Source organism: Phoca vitulina, unplaced genomic scaffold, assembly GCF_004348235.1.
Source record: "Phoca vitulina isolate PV1807 unplaced genomic scaffold, GSC_HSeal_1.0 scaffold31, whole genome shotgun sequence".
NCBI lineage: Eukaryota > Metazoa > Chordata > Mammalia > Carnivora > Phocidae > Phoca > Phoca vitulina.
This window is the reverse complement of record NW_022589734.1, coordinates 13,747,931-13,773,315: the sequence shown is the minus strand read 5'-3', so window position 1 is coordinate 13,773,315 and position 25,385 is coordinate 13,747,931. Positions and strand designations below refer to the sequence as shown.

Sequence of the window (25,385 nt, the reverse complement as noted above, 5' to 3'; positions counted from 1 at the left end):
CGTGGCCTGTAGTCGGAAATTTCTTCTTCTAACAGTTAATGCAAAATTGGCATTCGGTTCCAAATATGCTTGTGTGCGTTTTAATACAAAATATGTTTAATAGGAAAATGTTTGTCCCCTCCCAAATCGTCAAGTCAAGGGACACTCCAGGGAGATGCCACCTGGGCCGTGTGTCATTCCGGACACCACTGTCTTCTCATAACTCCTATGACTGAGTTGGTATTTGGCCAAATACATTGCCCGTTCCCCACTGCTCTCCTGTTTTGTGTTGGCTTCTAACGTGGAAGTAGCTGGAGGCGAATGCTTGCCCCACCAGGTGGTCACAGAGTCCCCGGGGCTCCCTTTAAGTCCGCCTCTGGGTCTCATGATACGGCGCTGGCTCCCACCTGCTCAGGATACGGCAGCACTTGCCCCTGAGATGGTAGAGCGTCTGGGAGTGACCTTGGAAGTGAGAAGCTATATAGCAAACATGCAGGTAAATCCTCACAGCAGACGGCGGTCCCTCAGGTAGAGAGGGAGGAGACTGAAGCCTGACCTCCCTTTCCCTTTGTAGTTGTGAGCGCCCCAAGTGACAGTCACGGGTGCCCTTGTCCTTCTCTGCACCCTGGTCTCCAACTGGGCCTCTCTGTGGTCCTCCTGTGAGTCACCACACACTGATCGCTGCCACCAGGAGGCTTTGCGTCTCCCTGGGTGGTAAATATCCCTCCCTTGGACGGGAAGCATGTGTGTGAGCCTCCTTTGGCTTCTAGAACAAATTCTCACAGACTTAGTGGCTTCAAGCAACACAGATTTATCCTCTGAATAGTTCTGGAGGTGAGAAGTCTGAATTCCAGGTGCTGACCGGGTTGCCTTCCTTCTGGAAGCTTCAGGGTAGAATCCACTTACCTTTCCAGCTTCTAGAAGCCGCCTTGGCTGTACTCCTTGGTGAACACTTTCTCACATCCCTCCAACCTCTTGCTCCCAGTGACATATCCTCTACCACCCATTCGGATCTCATGCCTGTTCTTATAAGGACCCTGTGATGACATTGGGCCCGCCTGGCTAATCCAGGATAATCTCCTCGTTTCAAGGTCCTTCACTTAATCACATCTGCAGAGTCCCTTCTGCTATCTTATAAGGGAACATTCACGGATCCTGGGGATTAGGATGTTGGCATCCAGCCCACCACACCAGGAGACCCGGAATCTTTGGCACCCGCTCCTGGGAAAGGCCACTTGTCCCTTAGGTGACAGTGCTGCTGGTCCGGTTCTCAGACACTCAGTGTGACACTCACTTTGCGAGGTGCATTGGAAAGCAGGTGGGCACTCGGACCTGAGTTCAAATCCTGACCCAGTGGTTGGCTCTGTGACCCCTCACACGTATGGGCCTCGCTTTCCTCTTCTGTAAGATGGACGCAGTAATCTAACTTTGCAGGGAAGATCGAAGGTACAGCACCTAGCACGGTGCCTGGCAAACAGTAGGTGCTCAATAAATTATGCCTATAATCGTTTGGAGAATTTCTGGTGAGCTCCATAGGAGTGGGACTGATACTGTGCCTCCACTGAGTTTTCATGTTGGGTGGTCTCATGGGTACTTACACGTACTAAGTATGTCTAAGTACTAACTGCACATATATGTGCTTGTATGTACTAAGTGAACATATAAATGCTGTTCCCCAGGCTCCCAAACTCTAGAACCGACACCTGCAAGTTTAGAAAAGGCTCTGAGGAGGGGCATACTAGGATTACGTTCTTGTACTGCCTTCTCTGGGCCCCTGTTCAGCCCAGGATGGCGTGTTTCATCCCAAGATCAAGACTTCCCCAGAATGAACGAACCCCAAGCTGGACCTAGACTTGCCCTGGGCCCCCGGGGACCAGGGATAACGCAAGCCTAAGTGGGACCTCCCTGGAGAAGGTCCCCAGATCTCCTTGCTCTTGGCTGGGAACTAACTCGAGTGGGGTCGGGGGGTAGCAGTATTTATGCCAAGGAGGTTTCTTTGGTGGGGAAGGAAAGACCAGGGAGCTCATCAAGCCTCCCCCGTGGTGGCTTCTGGGCTCCTTATCTCTCGTTGATGAGTGAGTGCTGACAGCTGGTCACATTACAGGCCTCTTGTTTGGTCACTCCTCGGGATATCCCTGTCCGCATTTGACCAGCGAGGCGACCACAGCCCTGAGCGGCCACCTGTCGTATCCGAGTTTGCATAGCTACCGGGGGATGGGTCTGGCATCTGTCCAACTTCTAAGCCAACCAGCCCATGACACTGCAACATCTGAATTTCTGGATAATTCCTTAATCTGTTGTGTTGTGTTATAAGGAAAAACAAGATTCCCCTCTCAGAGGCAGGGCCATGATATAGGAGTTTTATCGGGTGATTTATAGGCTTGTTATCATGTATCCAGTGCCTCTTGCCAGAGGGCCATGCCCAAGGCCATGCTGTCACGGTGCTGGGGATGCCCATTCCTTGTTGAATCTGTCCTGACCCTCCCTTCTGAAACTTAGGCCCACACTTCCATCCAAAGGGCGTTGTAGGGGTTATTTTTTCCTTTTTTTCTTTTTTTCTTTTAGATTTTATTTATTTATTTATTTGAGAGAGTGCATGCACACAAGCAGGTGGAGGGAGAGGGACAAGCAGACTCTGCGCTGAGCATGGAGGCTGACTCGGGGCTCGATCCCACAACCCTGAGCTGAAACCAAGAGTCAGATGCTTAACCAACTGAGCCACCCAGGCACCCCTATTTTTTTCCTTTTTGGATAAAAGTTGTAATAGATAAAAGTTGTCATTTTATCTATTTATTTTGGAATTAGGAATGTAGTCACCTGGTTCAAAATCCTGAGTACAAAAGCAGATACACTAAAAAGTCCCACTTCCATCCCATGCCGTGAGGCCCCCACTTGCTGTCAGGGGTGGGGAGAACCAACGTTCCTGGTGATCCGTGTTTCTTTCGGAGATACTTTACATAAATACAAGCAAATATACTTGTATTCTTTTAAATATACAAATGGTAAGTGTACCGTGCACTTGGTTCTGCATCTTTTCCTTTCTAACTTCTCTATTGTGTAGGAAGAAATGCAAGATTTAAAGACAGAGTAAATCCTTTCAACACAGGCTACATGTTTATTTATTAGCTAGCTAGCAAACTCCTGGTAAGTTATTTAAGAAATTGGGGAAGGAAAATAATGTACTGTTTGCAGAGTCCAAATGAATTGAGTAAGTAATGACTCCCCACCAAAAAAAAAAAAAAGTTGTTTTGAGCAATTTTAATTTTTTTATTTTATATTTTTTTAGATTTATTTCTTCATCTTAGAGAGAGAGAGTGCACACAGCAGGAGGGGGAGAGGGAGAGAGAATCCTCGAGCAGACTCCACACTGAGTGTGGAGCCCTAGGTGGGGCTCGATCCCAGGACCCCGTGATCATGACCTGAGCGGAAACCAAGAGTCAGACGCTTAACTGACTGAGCCACCCAGGTGCCCCTTGAGCAATTAAAAAAAAATTTTTTTTTGAAACTCAAGTGTTGCTTGGCATTATTAAAAAGAATTACTTCAGTAAGTTTTGGTGTCACCAGATTCTGCAAGTGGGAGAGGAAGGAGACTATTTTCATGGGACCCCATTGCCCCACCAGGGATGGAGAGTCCTGATGAAGCTATGCTGGGTGGGGTCCCTCTAGACTGACCACGAATGCCTCTCCTCAGGGATGGTGAGCAGGGGAGTGCCACCACGAAAACCTGCGTCACTTCACATACTCCTCTTCTCTGGAAAGTTCCTCAACCTCTTTGTTCTGATCCACCCACCTCATCTGCTCACCTCTTCTCCGCCAGGATGAAATCACAGAGTCAATTTTATCAGAGAGGCCCCAGGAGCAAAACACACTAATCGGAAGAAGCGATTCTCAATAAAGAGGCTGCACACATGGTTAGCGGAGTTGTTCTGCCCACCAGAGTGGTTCCTTGGTGTGACAGATCTCAGAACCTCAAGTAGTTCTCCCACGTGCCACGGGCAGGCCTGTTCACCAACTGTCTACCAAAAGCAACTGATTAGCAACCATTGAAAAGAAACAGACCGCACCATATCCATTGGTACAACAACAGCATGACCGTTGTTAGTATTTATCGAGCACTTACTATGTTCCAGAACCTGTGCTGAGCTCTTAAGACAGTTCTCACAACCTCCCAATCAAGTTGATACTCTAGTCTCTCCATTTTACAGATGAAGACACAGCTTAGAGGTAGGTGCAGTTTCTTGTCCAAGTAAGTGGTAGAGCTTTGCGGTCAGACTCGGTTCTTGGTCTGGCTCTCCCACCTGTGTCCTTCATCAGTACTCTCTGGCAGCATCAGGAATTTCCTGAGGAGTACTGAAAATCTAAGTCCTTTTCTCATCTTCTGCCTTCAAAGAAACAAAAACATCTAATGCTCCGCATCCCTTTATGTCCTTGAAAGCTATAGTAAGTATCCTTGCAACATTCCCTCCTCGGGACTTCATTCTTCCCTTGTTGGGTTAATATCAAGCAACAGTTTGTGGAAGATGGCAGTTGTGCTAGGCCATTGCAGGACGCCAAGAAGTAGATAGGATAAAGTACCTGATTATTCTAAAGGGGCTCACCATCTGGTTAATAAAGCCTGCCACTCAGTAAGCACTGACTTAATTATGCCGGGTGCCATGCCAAGTAGCTTTCACGCACTACCTCGTTTCGTCGTCATAACAAACTTTGTAGATACTATTGTTCTCCCTTTTTATATACACCAAAAATAAACAGAAGTTCAGAAAGTTTGGGAGAGCTTGCTCACAGTTATGGAGCTCACAGGTGGCTTGGAGCTCCAATATCATACATGGAAATATGACCAAATTCCAGATGTTTATATAAAAAGGCTCAGAAAGTATAACTGACTCAGCTAGCAAGTATTAGGGAAGGAGAGATACCTGAGGCTCAGGGTCCTCAGGGAAGATATCCCAGAGGAAAGGGGACTACAGCTGGACCTTGGCTGTGGGGTTGTACATAATAGGGACTGAAACGGAAGGAGCCAAGGTCTGAGGTGGGAAAAGTGCTTGGTGAGGCTGAACCTGCTGGAACTTGAGGACTCAGCAGCAGGAAAGTTGAGAAACCCTTCGAAGAGATAAATCATGGCCAGTGCGTGGAAAGTCTCAAATGGCATGCACTGAGCAGTGACAGATTAAGTTTCTAAACGGGAGGGGGTGTGTGTGTGTGCACTTTGTATCAATGTTTGGAAAAGATGAAGAGTACGATAGATGGGAAAGGGGTGTTGGACATTTTTAAAGACACACTATTGACACTGTGGACCTCGAGAAAATGGATGGCATAGCCGCAGTTGGCAAAAGCACCTCTATTTGGATTTTGCAGTGTGGTGTTTACATATCCAGTTGCTGAGATTTTTTCTGAGCAGTTTTCCATATGTATTTCTTTCTTTTCTACTCCTTCAACCTAAAGGTATGTGTGTGCTAGAGGGTGGGTAGCATGGACTTCCCACCGTGTTTTGAAATGCTTTCATATCTCCACCTTCCCTGGGTGTACCTTCTAGAACAGCTACAGTGCTTTCCTCTCTTGAGGCTATGGGAGGGCCAGCTCGGGGGACCATAGGTACTTCTGACTTAGCTTCAGAGCCCCTCTGGTCCCCTCATCTCCTCTCTACTCCTGCACCCCCAAATACGTGCATATTGGCTATTTAGTTAGCAAGGCAGTGCGGAGACTATCCATCATGGAACGTTATACTTGAAGGGACCCTATAGAATATCAAGTCCAAACACTAGCTGTCCCTCTTCTCTCTAACATGCTTTATTGTAAGAGGGAATAGTCAGATAATTTGGGGATTGTACCACACTGTTGATTCCTTGGAGATTCACGTAAACATTGATGGTGCAAAGAAGTGCTATATTGGAGAAGCCTTTTTTTAATGGAGAGGGTGCTTGCAACCTCAGTCTATGGTGTGTGCCTTTGTGACCGGGGGCTTAAAATTGCTTTAAGAAAACCATCAAAACACACAGAAGCCTGTGAGGCAAAGGTGGTCGTTGGCAGGTCTAATCTCTCCTAGGACTGTGAGGAATGAGATCAAGGCTGACAATGGGGGTGGAACACGGAACTGAAACGCTTTAAGATTTTTAACAAGCACTTCCCAAACTTCTTGACCTTGGAGTCCTTTTCAGGTGTATGGCCCAGCAGTGAACACCCAGCAGGACTGGTGTGCCTTGGAAGCACTTTGGGAAATGCTGCTTTAGCCCCGTCCCCTCCCTTTGGAGATGAGAGAATGGATAGTGGCAGAGCTGGGACTGGGATCTGGGAACAGAGGTCCACAGAAAGTCTCGACCCCTGTCACCCGACTCATGCCCATATATACTGATGACTCAACCTCTGCTCGCGGAGGCGTGTGGAGAGGTGAATGCTGCCTCTTTGCCTCTTGAAAACCACCAGGAAGAGCAGCAGCATGAAGGGTGTATGGGGAGAAGAGCTCACTGGCAGGCAAGTGCATGGCTGAGAGCAGATTCTGCCGGGTGAATGATGCTTCTGCTGACTCTGGCTGTCGGGGGACTGTTTTAAAGACAGTTCCATGAACTCTTTCACGGTTTCTAGTCACGCTTTTAGGTTGCTGATATCATCTGCGGATGATTATTAGGATTAGAGCCCAGTGGGAGCAGGTGCCTGGGTGGGTCCACCCCTGCCTGCCCTATCTTGAGATACCCACACGGAAGACTGGCACGTGCCAGAGATTAGAATGTCAGCCTCACGCTGGACCCACATCGCTGCTCGGGCAGCGGGATGCAGCTGTTGCTAAGCAACCAGTTTATCTCCTGGTCAGCCGATAGAGAAGCAGGCAAGCAACTCCTGCTCTGGAGAGTTCCAGCCGTGAGCAGCCAGGTTGGGGGGGCCGGGGGTGTGGAAGAGCCGTGGGGGCTGGCACTTGAGCTCTGCTGCTGCCCTCCCACTCTGACCCTCCACTGTGTGCCGAGGGCCCCTTCTTCCCGGAGGTGTGAGTCTGCCTTCTGAGACTGGAGGGAATGAGGTGGATCCATGACACCATAATAGATTCAGCTTACATAAAACAGAATCCCAACTTCATGGGCAAAGAAGTCTCCTTTCCAGAGGAGTTTAAAGGGGTTTATACCAAAATGCTCTATCTTTATTTGTATTCAAACCCCTTAAGAGGCCGTTGAGTATTTAACTTTGCATCTGAGAGCTCAGAAAATTGTATTTATTGGCTAGGGCCCAGCAGGTGCATTATGCGTCTCTGACCCCCAGCTGGTGGGACCCATGAGCTGGCGTGTAATCACCCCATAATCACTCACACCTCGCTGGACCTCTGTGGATGTTTAAGTGCTTCTCAGGGCCTGGTTCAGTCTTTCATTACCAGTTGTGAACAAGTGCTAAAATGTATCAACAGCAAGCCAGGTACTTTGCTGAGGGAAAATCAAAGTATTGACCAGTACAAGGTGGTTCCTACCTTTAAAGAACTTATAATTATGGGTGAGAGGAGGGAGTTCACAGAATGTTCTAGAACAGAAGCTCCCAAACATGCTCCATTCACAATCTCTTTAGTGTCTCAGTAGTCTTTCATGGTGCTCCAAGGGCAATAGAACGACCTAACAATTGAGTAAATCCAAATAATAAGTATTTGTGTTCTAACATGCAGGATACTTGAAAAAAAAATAACACAAATGGAAAGAATGAGAACATTTGTATTTCATTCTTAAATAATCAGAACAAATTGTAATGGTATATGTGTGCCTGTTCGCACTGAACAACTTCCCAAACCTTGGAGTCAAAATACAACCACTCTCATTTTCTGTCCGACCTGGATTTTTTTTACCTGGTACTTCTGCTTTCATCACAGTGACTGCCAAAAACCAAGCTTCATAGAGACTGGATGTTATTGAAAGGAATGTCGTGCAATCCAATATTGAAACTGAATTTCCTTGAGCTAGTGGTTCCTATAATGTCCAGTAGGTGCTGAGTACTACTCTGTGTTCCTCAAATGTTTAAAATATACTGCCGTGCCCCTGAGAGTTCCCTGTGGGACCCCTGCATGCCTTGGGTGCCGAGGCATTCAGACTGGGAACCATGGGTCTAAAGCACAGAAACTAGTCGTGGAAAATACAAGATCAGGTAGAGGCCAGGGCCCTCCCTCCCATTTCTTTCCCAGGAGGCCTTGAGTAAGTGTTTGCCGTTGAACAAAAGGTTACGTGAAAGTCTGTGATTACAGCTTGATTCCTTTGTAGTCGTGTTTTACTGCCTGTCAAATTGCTTTTCGAATTGCAACGTAGTATTCAAAATGCGCCACAGATACACAGAGCCAGCATATGTGGATTCCAATCCCAGCTCTGTCACTTACTGACATATGATACTTTGGATACTGACTCTTCATGGTCTGTGAAATGGGAATGGCAATGACCTCCCAGGGTCATTGGGAGGAGTGTGACTCCACTTTGCCAGGAGCTTGGTACATAGTAATGCTTTGACGAATCAATGTTAGTTCTATTACTCTTCTTCCTCCTGGGGTGCATTTAGACTTCAGTGTGGTTGGGCATGAGACGCTCTTCTCAGGATGAGGTGCTAGTGCTAGGAGGGTGGGTGAGGGCTCAGGTGGAGGACGGCACCCTAGCAAGAGGGAAGAAGACAAGCCACAGGGAGGCCCCTTGGCAAGAGGCTGGCTCTCTGCTCTCAGAGGGCTTGAAAGGCTCAAGAACTGCTCCCCCGGGCACGGACAGCGGTCATACTGCTCCAACACCCCTCCCCAGTGTGGAACACGGCGCACCAAGCCTGGTCTCTGTCCTCATTCTCTGTATCTGTGGGCAGATACCGTTACGGCATCCGCTGTGTCTAAGACATCCGGGCATCTCCCCCCATATTCAGCCCGAGTCCTGTGCAAGTCTGATGAGTGACCAGGTGCTCCGGAGCCCCAGGCCAGACTTGTTCCAGCACTGTGCCCCTGCAGACCCCTCTCCCGGGAGTGAGGAGTCCCTTCCACGCAGGAGTATCCTCGGGTTGTATCTGGATCCATTACAGCCTTGCTGGGACTCTTTCTCCTGGGGCTGGGGCTTTTAGAGCCTTTGTTACTTATATGTCTGTATCCCAGCCTCCTCCAGGGCCTCACAGTGTTATGGAGAAGAGAAAGGATGAAGACTTAGCCCACTTCTTCATCTGTAAAATGGGGCTGCTGCCAAGGGCTTTCTAGTTTCTCAGGCTTTCAACTAGCTTCGCAGGGGCAAACACAGACCTAGGTGTGCCCAGTTTTCTGGGAGTTCCTGCCAACTAGGATTCTTTGTTTAAGAAGAGTCCGCATCCTTTGCAAATTGTTGCAAAAAAAAAAAAAAAATTCTCAAGACTCGCCCTAGCCAGCGCCTGGGGCAATATGACTAGTCTCCACTCCCAGGGAGCAGTTTCCAGCTTTCAGCCTCAGCAGACTGGGCTTGCTGAAACTATCATCAGCTATGCGCAGAGGGTTGTCTCCCGGTCCCAGGATGAAACACTAAGCCCTGTCCCTTGAAAAGAACAGGCTGGGGGTGCCTGAGTGGCTCAGTCGTTAAGCGTCTGCCTTTGGCTCAGGTCATGATCCTGGGGTCCTGGGATCGAGCCCCGCATCGGGCTCCCTGCTCAGCGGGGAGCCTGCTTCTCCCTCTCCCACTCCCCCCGCTTGTGTTCCCTCTCTCGCTGTGTCTCTCTCTGTCAAATAAATAAATTAAATCTTTAAAAAAATAAATAAATAAAATAAAATAAAAGAACAGCCTGGAGGAGGGAAGAAATTGCTGGCTTCTGGGCTGCTCAGGAAAGCCCAGATCTCTGTGTAAGGTGAGGTGCTATGTAAACTGCCCCCTCACCCCCACCCCACCACCAGCCTCCTCCCTCAGTCTTGCCCATCGCTAAGGTTCTGAGCTCTGTAGACAGGATCCTCCTCCTAGCCATGATGTTAGCACAGATCTGTCAAGGTATCAGCTACAACCAAGGGGGAGGTTTGGTTCTCGGGAAGGAGGGGTTCTCATGTGCAGCCTTCCATCACTAGCTGAGCTTCAGTTACTTGCTAGGAGCAGCTAATAAGGTGCACGGCTAAATGTCTTGGCTTGCCTTTGCTTTGCATTTTCCCAGTCTTGACTCCCTGTCACCACCCCATACAGTCAACAATGCCAACAGCAGCCCCTGCCTGGGGTGTATGGAGTGAATCAGCACCCCACCGGTGCCTGTAGGTTCTGCATTTTGTTTTCACTCACGTGAGCATCTAGTACCAGCCCAGACAGAGCCCAGATTCCAGACAGAGCGCTGCCGTAGGTTTGGTTTTTAGGCTTTCTGTTTTGCTACCGCATGTCAGCAGTAACTTTCTTCTTGTAGTAGGCTGTTCCTTCCAGCAGACTTCCTGATGTCCTCTTTGGGCCGTGCTGTCCGCGGTCTTATAAAGCTGCCAGGGCCAGATAGCAGCCCCATTTCAAAGATGGCTCTCGTACATTGAATTGGTGGCGGAGCTGGACTTAGAACCCATTTCGATTTCACGTCTTGGTACCCGCCCAGCCCCCTGCTGCCATGTACTGGTATCCCTGCTGCCCAACATGTTAACTCTTGGAGCTCGAGGAGCAGTTTTTAGTTGGACCCATTGTTGATTTCAGTAGACATTCACGAGCACTCTTTATGTGGCCGGATAGTTGCCCATATGTCATCTCATCCTCCGAGCAGCCTTTTGAAAGTGTTACTCTTCCAATTTTATAGACACGGGAACCCAGTTTCCTCGATGTCAAACGGCGTGGGTCACACAGTTCCACATGCTGGAATCGGAACTTTAAAGCACATCACCCGACCCTCATTCCATTTCCCTTTCCAATAAATCACACTGGATCTTAGGGTACTTTATTAACAGGCACTCAGGGGTTTCTCTGTGCTCAAATCAATCTTTTCAAAAAGGGATCCAGAAAGTTTGTCCAGGAGAAGCATTCTTTCTGATGGCCAACAACAGAAACTACCTGGCTGATTTTAGCAGAATAGAATTTCTTGAAAGGAGAGTAGTTCATCACAGAAATGTGAGTCAGGCTGGGGAAGTAGGCTTGGAAAACAAGAGGACCAAAGGAAGGCTTGGCAGCTGGAGTCTCCATCTAAGTCACACCAGAGAACCCAGCCAACATGGACGGACCCACGATGGTGCTGGAATCACTGGAATCACGGCCACCGCAGCCCTTGGAAACTGGATATCGCCACCCCCCACCACCAGCATGGATCCTCCATCCATCTCCTTTTTTTTTCTTTTTAAGATTTTATTTATTTATTTGACAGAGAGAGGCACAGCGAGAGAGGGAACACAAGCAGGGGGAGTGGGAGAGGGAGAAGCAGGCTTCCCGCCGAGCAGGGAGCCCGATGTGGGGCTCGATCCCAGGACCCTGAGATCATGACCTGAGCCGAAGGCAGACGCTTAACGACTGAGCCACCCAGGCGCCCCCATCCATCTCCTTTCTTATGACCCGAAGCCAGGCAGGGTCCCTGGATGGCCAAACCCAGGCGCATGCCCATGCCTTTTCTGCAAAGGCGGCTGGAAAAGCGTGCCCCTGGCTTGGCTTCCACGGGAGGGGAGAACTTCTGCCTCCCACCAAGACTCACACCGTGAGGCATTTCCCAGATAGAGCAAGGAGATTCAGAGTGTAGGCAGCCCCTGAAAGCAACAAGTCTGCACCAACTGCCCCCAAACACACCTAATTAGAGGTCACCTCTCTGTTTCTAAGCGTCACCGCCTTCCCACCGCTCCCCGCATCTTGTCACAGACCTGCTCGAAGATGCAGAGCGGATGGAGGTGAAAGTGCTCAGGGAGGTGGTTTGTTCATGATTACCCTATGCTCTCTCAGCCTCCATGACCCATTCTAGACAGACGGGGATAATGGTGCCGGCGTGAGGCTTCACCGAACCGACGGGCACCTAGTGGATCTATGACCATTTCAGCTCCTCTTCCCTGCCTTGTGCTCATTTCGGCCCCCGGAGACCCAGACTGCCACCCTGCCCAACCCTGTTGCTATTAACGGCTGCCTACAGGGAGCCCTGAATTGGGGACACAATCTCCGTGGTAACAAGGAGACTAATAATAGGTTCTTCAAGCCTAGAGTACCTCACTGAGGCTTTCTTTTTGAGGCAGTAAAAATTACTGAAAGAACACAGAAACAAAGGTTGATTTGAAAGGAATGTCAACACGTGTCAGGATCTTTATGTCGTCGGGAGACTACTTGAGAATCTTCCTGCTGGCAGGACTTTTTTTCTAGAGCTCACGTGCACACAGATGGAGTGCAGTGGTGTCATTTAAGATGAACTTTGCTCCCTGGTGTCCCTCCTGTGATTAGTTATACGGCCAAAGGGAAATGATCTGGGTGGGCCCTCATGTGATAACAGGAACCCTGTAAAGACAGAGAGTTCTCACTAGCTGGTGGCAAAAGAGGAAGTCAGAGAGATTCCAGCATGGGAAGGCCTGACTTGCATCTACCATCACTGGCCTGAATGTAGCATGGCACCTGAGCAATGCAGGCCCTTCTTGAAGCTGAACAGCCATGAGGAAACCAGCAGAGAACCTCAGGCCCTTAGCTCCAAAGCCCTGAACTCGGCCGGCAACCTTGTGAACTTGGAAGCACATTCTTCCCCAGGGTGGCTTTGGGAAACCCTAAGCAGAGACCCAGCGGAGCCTGCCTGACTTCTTTCTGATCCAGAGCACTGAAGGATCATGAGTGGGTGTTGGGTTCACCTGCTCCGTTCCTGGTAGTTTGTTATGGCAGCAAATAGAAAACGAATACAGCTGTTCACCGGAGACTGGGGGGGACTGGGGTCTACTAGAGATGCCAGCACTGACCAACTAGGGAAGCCACTATTCTGCTCCAACTGATTGTTGTCATGCAGGAGGCTCTGGGGGGAAGAAACCCAATGTTTCTGGACCTTTCTATTGTTTAAGAGAGGCCAAAAACTTAGGCTGTGTGAAATATCCTGATTTAAAAACACACACACACACATCACTGGGTAAGGGTAGCTGTGATCCCTTCACTAGAGACTTTGTCTTGAATGGAGAGTTTCCTCCTCTTTGGTTTGTTTGAGAAGTTGCCTAAAGTCTACTGTCTTTTTTTTTTTTTAATTTTATTTATTTATTTGACAGAGAGAGTGAGCACAAGCAGGGGGAGCTGCAGTGGGAGAGGGAGAAGCAGACTTGCCACCGAACAGGGAGCCCAATGTGGGGCTCGATCCCAGCATCCTGGGATCATGACCTGAGCTGAAGGCAGATGCTTAACCGACTGAGCCGCCCGGGCGTCCCTAAAGTCTCTTGTCTCGCATAGTGTATGCACAGTGAGGTTAGTCTATGTTCCTCTGGAAAGCATTGACTCACAAATTGATAATTCGGTACTGAGGTTTTGGAGAGGACAGTGGAGGGGCTTTGGGAGATAATATGGGGCTTCCCACCCGCTTGGATCTGTGAAGAAAATTCACACTCTACTTCGATACCCTTCTAGGCCCCCATCCTGCTAGATGCGTGGGCAGAGAATGGGATTATAGTGCAATCCAGTCAACTCCCCCAACCCAGTCATTTACAGTTTAAGCAGCTCAGTCTCTTTTGAAGACTCTGGTGACCCAGTTGCCCAACATTCTGCCCTGTGTCCTCCTGCCTGCAGATGGTGGTTGCTTCCGTGGGGAAAGCGTGGCCTACGTGCACCACCCGCATCCAGGTGGCGTCCTCTGAATTCTGGCTTGGTCAGGGGTGGAATAGCGGTGCAGGCTCGAGAGGGGCGGTCCCAGGCCACTGCCCAGAATAGTGACCACTAAGATGCAGTGGCTGTCATTTGGCTACTTGGGACCAGCGTAGGCAGGACTCCACGGGCGAGCCCACAGCCTGGCTCTTTTCCTCTGTCCCCAAGTCCCTGACGACTGCAGCCACTACACCCAACCCCAGGCCTCCGTTCTCCCGTGGGCCCTCTCACTGCCTCGTGCCCCTCACTGGGGTCTGTAAGTGCCACCAGAGGCAGGGAAGGGCTGCCTCAGGCCAACCTGCCGGGAAGCATGCCACTAGCCTAGAAGGTCTCTGGCTTCTGCCCACCCACCTGCTGTGTCCCCTGGGCTAGGAGTGGCCAGCTTTTCTCTCCTGGGGAATGGCCAGGCTGGACGGGGCTGGCTAGTGACTTCCCAACATCATGTTCACTCTCAACACACACAGGCCAACAGTGATGCCGATGTGTGGGATTTCCCAGTAGGGAAGCCAAAAATGAAACATGTTTCAGGAGCATTGTCCCTGCTCTGGATGTCCCTGCTCAGTTATGGGCTCAGTGATTCGATAGTGTATCGCACACAAAACAGTCTGAGAAAATCCAACTCCTTGTTGGGATTCCTCTGCAAAAGGAGGCTTCAGACAACAGTCCTGAGTGGGGCTGGTGGGGGATGGGAACCCGTAAAAAGCACTGGTGCGATAGAGGCTGGCCTCTCAGGGCTGGTTGGATGTAGAAAAGCACTCGAACGTTTAATTCAGTTCAGTATCCAGTCCCATCCGTATTAGCTGTGCTGATTTCCTTTCTCTGGTCCGTTCACCTCTTTCGGAGCCCACCGACGGCATCAGGGGCCTTGACAGGGGCAACCGAAGGTGGGTCACCCTTGACCCATTTCCGTGTCAAGTTTGAAATTAGAATGGAAACTTAATCATGGTGCTCTGGGGCTTTTGGCTGTCATCCAGCGGGGCAGTGGGCACCCCCAGCACCCCGGTGTTGGATGCTCACCATGGTCAGCTGCACGGTTCTCCCCGGAGCCCTCCTTGAGCCCTCCCCGGAGCACGTGTTGCCCGGCGGCATTGGGAGCACGCATCAGGGACGTGGATGTCAACTCTGGGTGTTGTATACAGTTCAGAGAGAAGAACGGCCGAGCCGGCCCTAGGACAAGGATGTTCAGAAGGCAGTAGGAGTGCAAAAGTGAAGACCAGGTTTACTCTGAAGCCTGGCAATCTGGGTTCAAATCCCAGCTCTACCAGTCAACTTGCCCAAGTTGTTACCCCTCTTCGAGCCTCAGTTTCCACATCTGTGAGATGGGGACGATATTAGTACCCACCTCATGGGGTTGTGTACACAGAAATGGAAGCATATGTAAAATGCTCAGCCTCTTCTGGCACAAGCCTCTTCAGTAGATGGTTGTGGTTGCTATTTGGGGCGCCTCGTGGCTCAGTCGGTTAAGCGACCCTTGATTTTGGCTCAGGTCGTGATCTCAGGGTTGTGGGATCAAGCCCCGCGTCCAGCTCTGCACTCAGCGGGGAGTTTGCTGGAGATTCTCTCCCTCTGCCCCTCCCCCCACTCATGCTCTCTCTCTCTCTCTCTCTCTCTCTCTCTCTCTCAAAAAAAAAAAAAAAAGATTTAAAGTATGTCATTCTTATTGCGAACAGATCAGATTAGTAGTTTGAGTTGGGAAGTCGTTTGTCAGAAACTCTCATGGGGATTGAAGATGAGGGATTTCTCCAAAGGGGCTCTCCTCCCAATTTATATGGAAGAAGGGCCAGAGGACACAGAGTGGGGTTTAGACAAGTCATCCCTGCTGGTGCTGAAAGAAACATTCTTAGCTTAAAAAAAGCACGTGTGTATGGGGGGTGGGCGGGAGGGCGGAGAGGGAGAGGATGCCAACCCCTAGGGAATAAAGGAAGGACGAGCCGGAGCTGAGACGAAGCTGGTCTAAATGCAGTGTTGCAGGGGGTGAGTGAAACCCACAGGGAGAGGGGAAGGAACGGTTACAAGTAGCCCAGTGTGTTCAGATATTTAGTTCCCTTAAAACCAGAGATTTGTCTTTACTCTGCCTTCCTTGTTGCTTTCGCTCGGCACTCCCGTTCTGCTTGATCTCCTTTGAATCATAAAATCTTTTAAGACTCTAATGAAAACATCAGGATATATACATACCATTTCCAATTTTAATGGTTTCTCAGATCCTAGGTTAAACACTCTTGTTTTCAACCATTTTCTAAATGGGACCCGAAGCTTCTGAATATTCATTCAGTTAAACTCTTTTTTTTTAATTTATTTATTTGAGAAAGAGAGTGTGTGTGCAAGTAGGGGGGAGGGTCTGAGGGAGAGCGAGAGAAGCAAACTCTGCACTGAGCACGGATCCTGACACGGGGCTTGATCTTACGACCCTGAGATCATGGCCTGAGCTGAAATCAAAAGTCGGAGACTGAACCGACCAAACCACCCAGGCGCCCCTCAGGTAAACTCTTACACATACCTCTGAACCCTGCTCAAATATCACCTCTCCAGCAGAGCTTTCTACCACGCCCCAATCAGTCGGGCAGCCCTTCTCTCTGCTCTCACTGCTTATCCCTCTGTTAGATCCCATAATCTATAAGATACTGTAATCCCTCATTTCTGGTTGGTCTTCTCTACTAGACTGAGAGCTCCTATTCATCTATCTTACTCATTTTTCAGTCCCAGTCCCTAGCACAGAAACGCTGACAGAATGGAGTATAAGTGAAGATAATGAGTTCCCTGCCTGAATGGCAGAGAAGTCTTCTCTACCTTCTGTGAATGGCAGGGAAAACTAGGAGGCTGTATGTGATGGGACTTCTTGTGGGGATTCTGCCAATCTGCCAGGACGGCCGCAAGCCAGCCTGTAGGACAGGCAGCCATTTGGGCTTTCGGAAGATAAGGAGCTGTCAACACAAGTGGAGTAATTGGGAAGAACTGGTGGGAAAGTAGCATTGGCCTCATAGATTTCCACCATCGATTAGATAAGGGAGTAGTGTGTAATTGGCAATGTGCTGGCAGCGAGACGTGCTTTGAAGTTTCAGGCTGATTATGCTGGGGGATGGCTCTGGTCTCTGGGTGGCCGGGTCGCAGCCGTACCCCAGGTGTCCAGGGGAGAACCTACTTGATCACGGGCAGGAAAGGGCAGCTGCTCTTTGGGTTAGCAGACAGCACATCTCTCTCCCTCGAGGTGTCAGTGGGAAATCCCTTGCCCCTGCTCCTTCGGGGGCTCATCTGGAGGGAGCATCAGCCGCCTGCAAAAGCTCTGGTCTCTGGAAAGAGATATGGGCGGGTACCCAGCCCTGGCTAGGAGACCTTGAGCTTGGAGGATGGGGGGCGCAGCTGCCTGAAGGTGGCATAGGGTCTGCGGGTGGGAAACTCCTTCCCTGCAGTACTAACCCCCCGTGAGGGCTGTGGATACTGTGGCTCGTTATGGAGAACACACTCAGCAGGCTGCGGAGGGAGCCAGTTTCCCATTTCCCCATGGGAGATCTCAGGAGGGCAGTAAAGCTCCTTCTGGAATTATTTCGTTTAAAAGCTTCTGACAAAGAGCAGGCATGCGGTCTTGCACATTGCACTTTCACCCTCCAGAGTTTTCCCGTTGATCTCATTTTCTCCCCTGCTTCAGCTCCGTGATAGAGGTGAGGTCTTAGTCCCACGATTTTGTGGACAAGGGAGCGCTTACTTTATTTGCTGACCAGGGGTTCTCACTTAAAAAATAAAGTTGGTCCCAACCCAAAGGTGCTGTAGGGGTAGACAACGTTTCCCGTCTTCCCTTCTAAGTTTTTTGGTTGGCTAAAAATTAAGTGGACATAAGACAGAGTAATGGGAGAAAAGCAAGTTTCTTACATACAGGAGCCCCTTTGGAAACATGAGACTCCCTGGCAGGCAGGTCACTGAGACTTAGAGATCATAACCAAGCTAAGGAGAAGAGGACGCAGGGGTCTGAGGCTTCAAAGGGAGGACGAAGACATTTCACAGAAAGATGAAAGAGGACAAATGTTTGATAAACAAATGTTCCCCAGGCCATGCAGATAACTCTTTCTGATATAAAAAGTTATCTCTGGCAATAGCTCTCTCTTCCTGGTACAGCCCCTCTAGCTAAATTCTTTTAGGCAGTTAAGGGGGAGGTAAAAAAGCTCTTCTTAAGTCTGCTCAGTCCTGATTCCTGATCGTCTTCAGTCTCGAAATAATCCACATGTCAAAGCGGTACATTCTGGGGTGATGTATTCAGCTCCTCTCGATCCCCAAAAGACCCAGCTTAGGCTCTTGGTCTTCATGCAAAAGGATAGGTGGTCTACAACGGAGGCGGACTGTGAAGCCTTCCCCACATGCCAGGCCAGTCCTGATGTGTTCTCTGCCACCCACCCAGAGTCCCTGCAGTGCTCTGCCTTGACAAATGTGGCAGGATTCCAAGGCATCCATTTCTGGGTGCAGGGGCAGATCCCTCAGTGGAGAGAGCTAAGCAGGGGGTTGATGGTGTAATGGCTCAGATCACTTCCCGGGAGAGGGGAGGAAGCAGCAGGGTGACCGCATCCACCATAGTCCCCAAATGCCCAGAAAGCTCTTCCTCTTCCTCTGCATCACTGTGAGCACCAGTGGGCCTAACTGAAACTCTCTGGAGCCTGGGAGACGTTTGGGGCTTGGCAAAACACAAAACACTCTTTCCTTCTCAGTCGCGTAGCACTTTTTTCTGCTTTCCATTTTGCACGGCCTGTTTACTAGGAGTGAAATTGAATCCATATGTTTCAAGTCGTCGATTATCTTGATCCTCTGTGGCATGATTCTCTTTAAAATGGTATGGGGTGCCAAAGCTGTGGATCTTTTGCTTTAGAAGGAGGACACCACATCTTGCCACAAGAGAGTATAAACTCCTAAGGGAGCATGTTTGGCCTTTTGGTAAAGCCCCCCCAAGAGTGAGAAAACACACACTCTCCTCTTAGGGTCTGCAGAGCAGAGACCAGGGTCATATTCTTCCCCTCGTGGTTTCCCATTAGGAATCGGCCATGGCTGTTTGGGGCCAGGCAGGGAAAGGGGCCTTCAGTGTCTCCCCCAGTTTCTCTCCCTGAGAAACAGAGACTTTCAGCTCCTGTCGCCCTGATGGTATCTGTTTACCTTCCTATCGAAGTCGTGTCCTTAGGGAGGAGTACAGGATTTGGTCCCCACTTGTTATTTCCTTTTCAGCACAAAAGAGAGAAGGGCTTTTCTCTAAAGAGCCTATTCTAGCACTTTCTCAGGGGTAGCAAGAAAAGCATTGTGTTAAGACACCTGAAAATGACAAAGACACCAAAGAGCCATGGTATTTTCTGGAGAGCCAGACCAAAGCCCAGGCTGAAAGAGGAGATTTGGAAGGCAGGTATTTATCTGCTTTCTTTGGAAGAAATCCCAGCATATATTCCATGGCACCTGATGCACCCAGGATTGTTGGGTGTGTCAACCCTATACCCAGAAAATGTAAGCTCCCTTTACATTGCATGTGATTTTAGGAGTGAGGGGATGCTCTGTGCCACACTTATGTACTTACACACACACACCTGCGTGCACCCCTACACATACACACACACACACACACACACACAGAGTGTCTGATGACTGGAAGCCTACAATTTGAATTGTATTCCTTTAAGTACAAACTTTCAGCTATAAGATGAACAAGGTCTGAGGATCTTATGTAAACATGGTGTTTATAACTGATAACATTGTATTGTATAATTGAAATTTGCTAAGAGGGTAGAACCTAAATGTTCTCTTGCACATAAAAAAAAGATAATCATGAGAGGTTAATTAAACAGATGGTGGAAATAGTTTCACAGTGCATATGTATATCAAATAACCACGGTGTACACTTTAAATATCTTACCATTTTAGGGGCGCCTGCGTGGCTCAATTGGTTAAGCGCCCAACTCTTGGTTTTGGCTCAGGTCATGATCTCAGTGTCGTGAGATGGAGCCCCGTGTCAGGCTCTGCGCTCATCAGACTCGGGGAGTCTGCTTGAGATTCTCTCTCTCCCTCTGCCCCTCCATCCCTAAAATAAATAAATAAAATCTTTTTTAAAAATAAAAAAATAAAGATCTCACAATTTTCTATGTTAATTATACCTCAGTAAAGCTGACATAAAACAAAAATCAGAAAAACCAAGTAAACAAACAACAAAAAATAGAATTATAATTCTTTAGCCCTAAGCCCTTTGTTCTTGGTAAACTGCTAAGGACCTTGGAGCTTCAGGTTCTAGGCATTTTGGTGGGGAGAAGCTGGGAAAGAGGACCTGAGGATTTTGGGGGGGGCTCCGCAGGGTGCTTTGTGGAAGCCCCACCAAGGGGTGGGGTTGAGGTAAGAGTGTCCAGAGCAGAGAGAAAAGGGATTTGCTTTACAAATCAGGGCCTGCTAGCTCTGCATTTTGGGTTTCTTTTAAAACTGGAAGCTATCGGGGCGCCTGGGTGGCTCAGTCGTTAAGCGTCTGCCTTCGGCTCAGGTCATGATCCCAGTGTCCTGGGATCGAGTCCCACGTCGGGCTCCCTGGTCTGTGGGAGGCCTGCTTCTCCCTCTCCCACTCCCCCTGCTTGTGTTCCCTCTCTCACTGTGTCTCTCTCTGTCAAATAAATAAAAAATCTTTAAAAAAAAAAAAAAATAAAAAAAAAAAATAAAACTGGAAGCTATCTTGTTTTTAACAATATGTCAAAAAGCCTTCAAGAAGTTATTGTACAGGGGCACCGGGCTCACTTGGTAGAGCATGCGACTCTTGATCTGGGGGTTGTGAGTTCGAGCCCCATGCTGGGCATAGAGCCTACTAAAAAAACAAAAATACATAATACATACTTTAAAAAGAAGAAGTTACTGTACAATTTATGATGCAGATGCCTGCTCCTTGGAACCTGAGGGAACTGTACCCAATCTTGGGGTGTGGGTATCGTTTTGTGCGTATGTTTGAATTGCATCTTCTGAACAGAGTCCATAGCTTTCATCAGAATCATAAAGAGGTCCTGAGGAATTGGAGCCAGGAGACCTAGCAATGTAGCCTGAGCCTCTGAAGCCGTTGAGGGTCAGTGGTGCTCTCACCAGCCCGCTGGGGCACGGGCGCTGGGACAGGTCCGCTGGCTCTCGCACCTGCCTGCCCACCCCAGACCTTGGAGGGCCCTCTGCCATCACGTGAGCACCATCCTTCAAAGGTCTTTGTGTCTCCTTTGGGTTTAAAACAGAAAAGCTCAGGGGCGCCTGGGGTGGCTCGGTCATTCGAGAGTCTGACTTCGGCGGGGGTCGTGATCTTGGGGTCCTGGGATCCAGCCCCACGTCGGGCTCCCCGCTCGGTGCAGAGTCTGCTTGTCCCTCTCCCTCTGCCCCTTCCCCCTGCGCGTGCTCTCTCTCTCTCTCTCTCAAATAAATAAATACAGTCTTTAGAAGAAAAAAGAAAAGTGAACATTTTTTCTGACCATAAAAGGAGAAACTTAGAAAATACAGAAAAACATAGTGAAGAAAATACAAATCAGTCATAATCCTACTAAAGAATTAACCACTGTAAACATTTTGAGGTGTTCCCTTCCAGATTTTCTCTTCTTCTTTTGTATTTTTAAGAGAGAGTTGAGATCATAGTATGTCTATGAATAGAGCCCTTTTTCACTTAACATGACATCATAATCATCTCGCCTGCCATTAAAAAGTCTTCATTAGCATCATGTTCCTTGGCTTCACAATTATTCCATTATATGGCCGTATTACAGCTTCCATACCCATTCTTCTATCATTGGGCATTTGCATTGTTCCTAGCTTTTTGCTTTAATAAATAATTCAGTGAGAAGCCTCTTTGGGCAACACGCCGTGCTTACATCTTAGATTATTTCTTTCTGGTAGATTCCTAGAAGTCTCCTTTGTGCTCTGTAGGTATCGCGAGTTAAGATGTTGCCGAGACCCATCTGGGAAATGTGGATGTTGCTAAGGAGCACGGGCCGTGAGGTGGGGCCGAGCAACAACATCCACTGGGTGCTGTGGGCACAGCGGAGGCTTAAGAAATGAGAGCCAGTCTTGGTCTTTGAGGACTTTATCGTGTAGTGCAGAACCACAACACGCATAAATAGCCTAACGGAAGAGATACTTGATCTCGGAACGCTGGGGGAGCCAGGCGTGAGTTTCAGAACGGGAGAGGGGTTTTTGTGTGTATTCATATTGCATTTTCTGGAGAAGGAGCTTTCAACAGAGTCTTTTCATCTATACAGCTGCAAGGAATTCCCTATTTAGTGATGGTTTTGGGTGTGTGGATGGGAAGTCAATTAATTTTCCCTATTTTTTCTTTTGCTATTTTATAGTTTTTTTTATGATAGAAAAATAAGGCATGTGGGTGCCTCAGTCGGGTAAGCCTTGGATTTCGGCTCAGGTCCTGATCTCAGGGTCCTGGGATGGAGCCCCACCTCGGGCTCTGCGCTCACCGGGGAATGTGCTTGTCCCTCTGCCCTTTCCCCCACTTGTGCTCTCTCTCTCTCTCTCTCTTTCTCTCTCTCGCGCGTGTGTGTGCTCAAATAAATAAATAAATCTTAAAAAAAATAGGGAGTGTAATAGAAAAACAAGAAACTTCTCATGTGCCATTAAGATGACAGAAAGAGTATACTAAGATGACAGGCAGGGTCCTGGTTTGGGGGGGACCTTGAGGTAGGCTATAGGAGAGGCTACATCCCCTACCCAGCAGGTGTGAGGCAGATTTTGGCAGCATTAGTCACCTGTCCCTGCAGTGACCTACCAATCCGTTTACATATAAATCTGCTCCTGCCAGCGCAAGTGGGTGTTACATGAGCCTAATGCCAACAGGATCGCGTTATCAGAACATTATGTTTTGCAAGCGCATGGCACATTTGATAATACAAACCAATGTTTCCTCGTCCCTCTCCCAGAGCCTTAGTCCTCAACTGGTTGCTAAGAGTTAAAGGAGCTTCTTACTGATCATTCGTGGTCATCAGAAAAGCCAGTCAGCTCTGCCAACGTGGAAAAGGCAAGGAGATGTGGTCATCGTGTGGCTTCCAGGCCTTTCATTCAGGGCCAGAATTAAATGCGTGTGTGGAAATTGACAGCCATCGATCGTATTTATTTTCCAAAATCTGTTCTGACCACATCTATTATTTGGCTAGTTCTTCCACTGGGAAGATGAGAGTCACGGGCTAGACCGTGGCCTTGTCCAGGCATTTCCACTGGACAGACACCCACAGTTGCAGGACCCCCACAGAACCCTATCTCAGCTCAGCTTGTTGTGAGATTTCATGGGTGCTGTCAAGTTGAATGCCCACAGTCAGGACAACTGGGATGGGAGTGCGTGTCTCGTTGCTCCCTTTCCCTGGGGTATCCCCCCCCATCTGTGGCTGGAGTGGACAGGTCCCCAGTAGAGGGTCAATGTGCAGAGCATGATAGACAAGAGAGACCAGCCATAGGCAGACACGTGCCCTGACTCAGAAGCTCCCCAAGTCTTTCCACCTAGCAACCTTTAATCTGGTGTACTAACAAAATCTGTGTAATTCTATTATTATTAATTATTATTATTATTATCATTATCATTATTATTAAGTTCCAGTTGGCTGTCTCTACAGGTTCAGCTGAGTTGTTTTTCTTCCCTCACTCTTGGCTTCTACAGAATAAATCCCTCTCTCATTCCCTGTCACTCTTATTTCCTTTGATCCTTTGTTTTCTCCAGACCCAGAATCACTTAGTCTCCCAAAGGGCTTGAATCTACCTGTAATTTATGCACCCAGTACAGTCATCACATAAGCCTAATTGTTAGTTGGCCTCAGCTGCATTGGCCAAAAGCGCCAAACCCCACCATGAGCCAGATGGAGGTCTGGGAGGAGCCAGCCACTGCCCACCCCTCAGATACAGGGAATACCCACTCTTTCCGTCAAGAGCGGGAAAACAGTAAGCAAACATATCTCTGACCACTGCCAGCCCTAATCCATAATGCAAAATAAACAAGCAGGATAACACTCCAAATATGATCCTTTGTTTGTGGTTGTAGGGGGGAGAGCTAAAAGCTTAGACCTCTGGAGGATATCATTAAGAAATTCTTCCTCGTATTTAATCAGACTTGCCTTGGCTATGACTTAAGCTTACATATTCTGGTTCTATCCAGACAGAGACACTCCTCTCTTCCCTACATATGATATTTCTAATAATACATCTTTAATACATCATGTTTTACATATAAAACATCTCATATGGAAGATAATTTTAATAAAACATTTTATATGTAAAGAGATGATATTGTATACTTCAATAGGACTTATATTTTATATTTAAATGTTAAATTTATCAGTATTTTACAAGTAAAATATACTTGTGTATAAAGTATTATAGACTTAGAGACACGAAACATGAAATGAAGCGTTTTATATTATATACTGGCAAATATTTAAAAACCTCTCCAAACTATAGGCTATTTAAATATATTAAAAGGAGTCAATATTTGAATCCGTGGTTTAATACTTGAGTCATTGGACTTCAATATTAAAATAATTACATATGGGTTATGTTACAAATATAATAGGGATTAGGTAACTTTTGCAGAAGTAACCGGGGCCACCAAACACCTTCGGTTGTCAGGAGGACTCTCAGATCGGGTCTGGTCCGCCCGGAGAATTAGCGTGTGCGGGCCACAGCGCCCCCTACCGCTGCGCACGCCCGCGCCCTCACGGCTGTCTTTCCTCCCGCCCGCAGGCATCGGCAAGAACGTCATCTGCGACCGCACGGCCACCCCGCTGGACGCCTTCCGCATGATGTCGGCCGCGCACTACTACCCCAAGCTCATGAGCATCATGGGCAACGTGCTGCGCTTCCTGCCGGCCTTCGTGCGCATGAAGCAGCTCATCGAGGAGGGCTACGTGGGCGAGCTGCTGGTGTGCGAGGTGCGGGTGCACAGCGGCAGCCTGCTGGGCAAGAAGTACAACTGGAGCTGCGACGACCTGATGGGCGGCGGCGGCCTGCACTCGGTGGGCACCTACATCATCGACCTGCTCACCTTCCTCACCGGCCAGAAGGCCGTCAAGGTCCACGGGCTGCTCAAGACCTTTGTGAAGCAGACCGACCACATCAAGGGCATCCGCCAGATCACCAGCGACGACTTCTGCACCTTCCAGATGGTGCTGGAGGGCGGGGTGTGCTGCACCGTCACCCTCAACTTCAACGTGCCCGGCGACTTCAAGCAGGACGTGACCGTGGTGGGCTCGGCCGGGCGCCTGCTGGCGGTGGGCACGGACCTGTACGGGCAGCGCAACGGCGCCCCGCGGCAGGAGCTGCTGCTGCAGGACGCCACGCCCGTCAGCAACTCCCTGCTGCCCGAGAAGGCCTTCAGCGACATCCCGTCGCCCTACCTGCGCGGCACCATCAAGATGATGCAGGCCGTGCGCCAGGCCTTCCAGGACCAGGACGACCGGCGCACGTGGGACGGGCGGCCGCTCACCATGGCCGCCACCTTCGATGACTGCCTGTACGCCCTGTGCGTGGTGGACACCATCAAGAGGTCCAGCCAGACGGGCGAGTGGCAGAACATTGCCATCATGACCGAGGAGCCCGAGCTGAGCCCCGCCTACCTGATCAGCGAGGCCATGCGACGCAGCAGGATGTCCCTGTACTGTTAGCGCAGGACTGGGGACCTGGGGGGGACGCAGGTGTTCGGCGTGGAGCCCAGAGAGGGGGAGAAGGCGGGGGGGGGGGGGGGGGGGGGGGGGGGGGGGGGGG

At 49.2% G+C, this 25,385-nt stretch overlaps 1 protein-coding gene across 1 annotated transcript in view; it reads left to right on the top strand.

The window, feature by feature from the left end:
• Positions 1-25,354, top strand: part of GFOD1 (glucose-fructose oxidoreductase domain containing 1) — a 101,028-nt gene extending 75,674 nt beyond the window's left edge. Inside the window, exon 2 of the mRNA XM_032424984.1 lies at positions 24,366-25,354. Within this exon, the coding sequence (XP_032280875.1) occupies positions 24,366-25,285 (920 nt within the window). The 3' untranslated portion in view covers positions 25,286-25,354. The remainder of the gene's footprint in view (positions 1-24,365) is intronic.
• Positions 25,355-25,385: the final 31 nt, after the last annotated feature.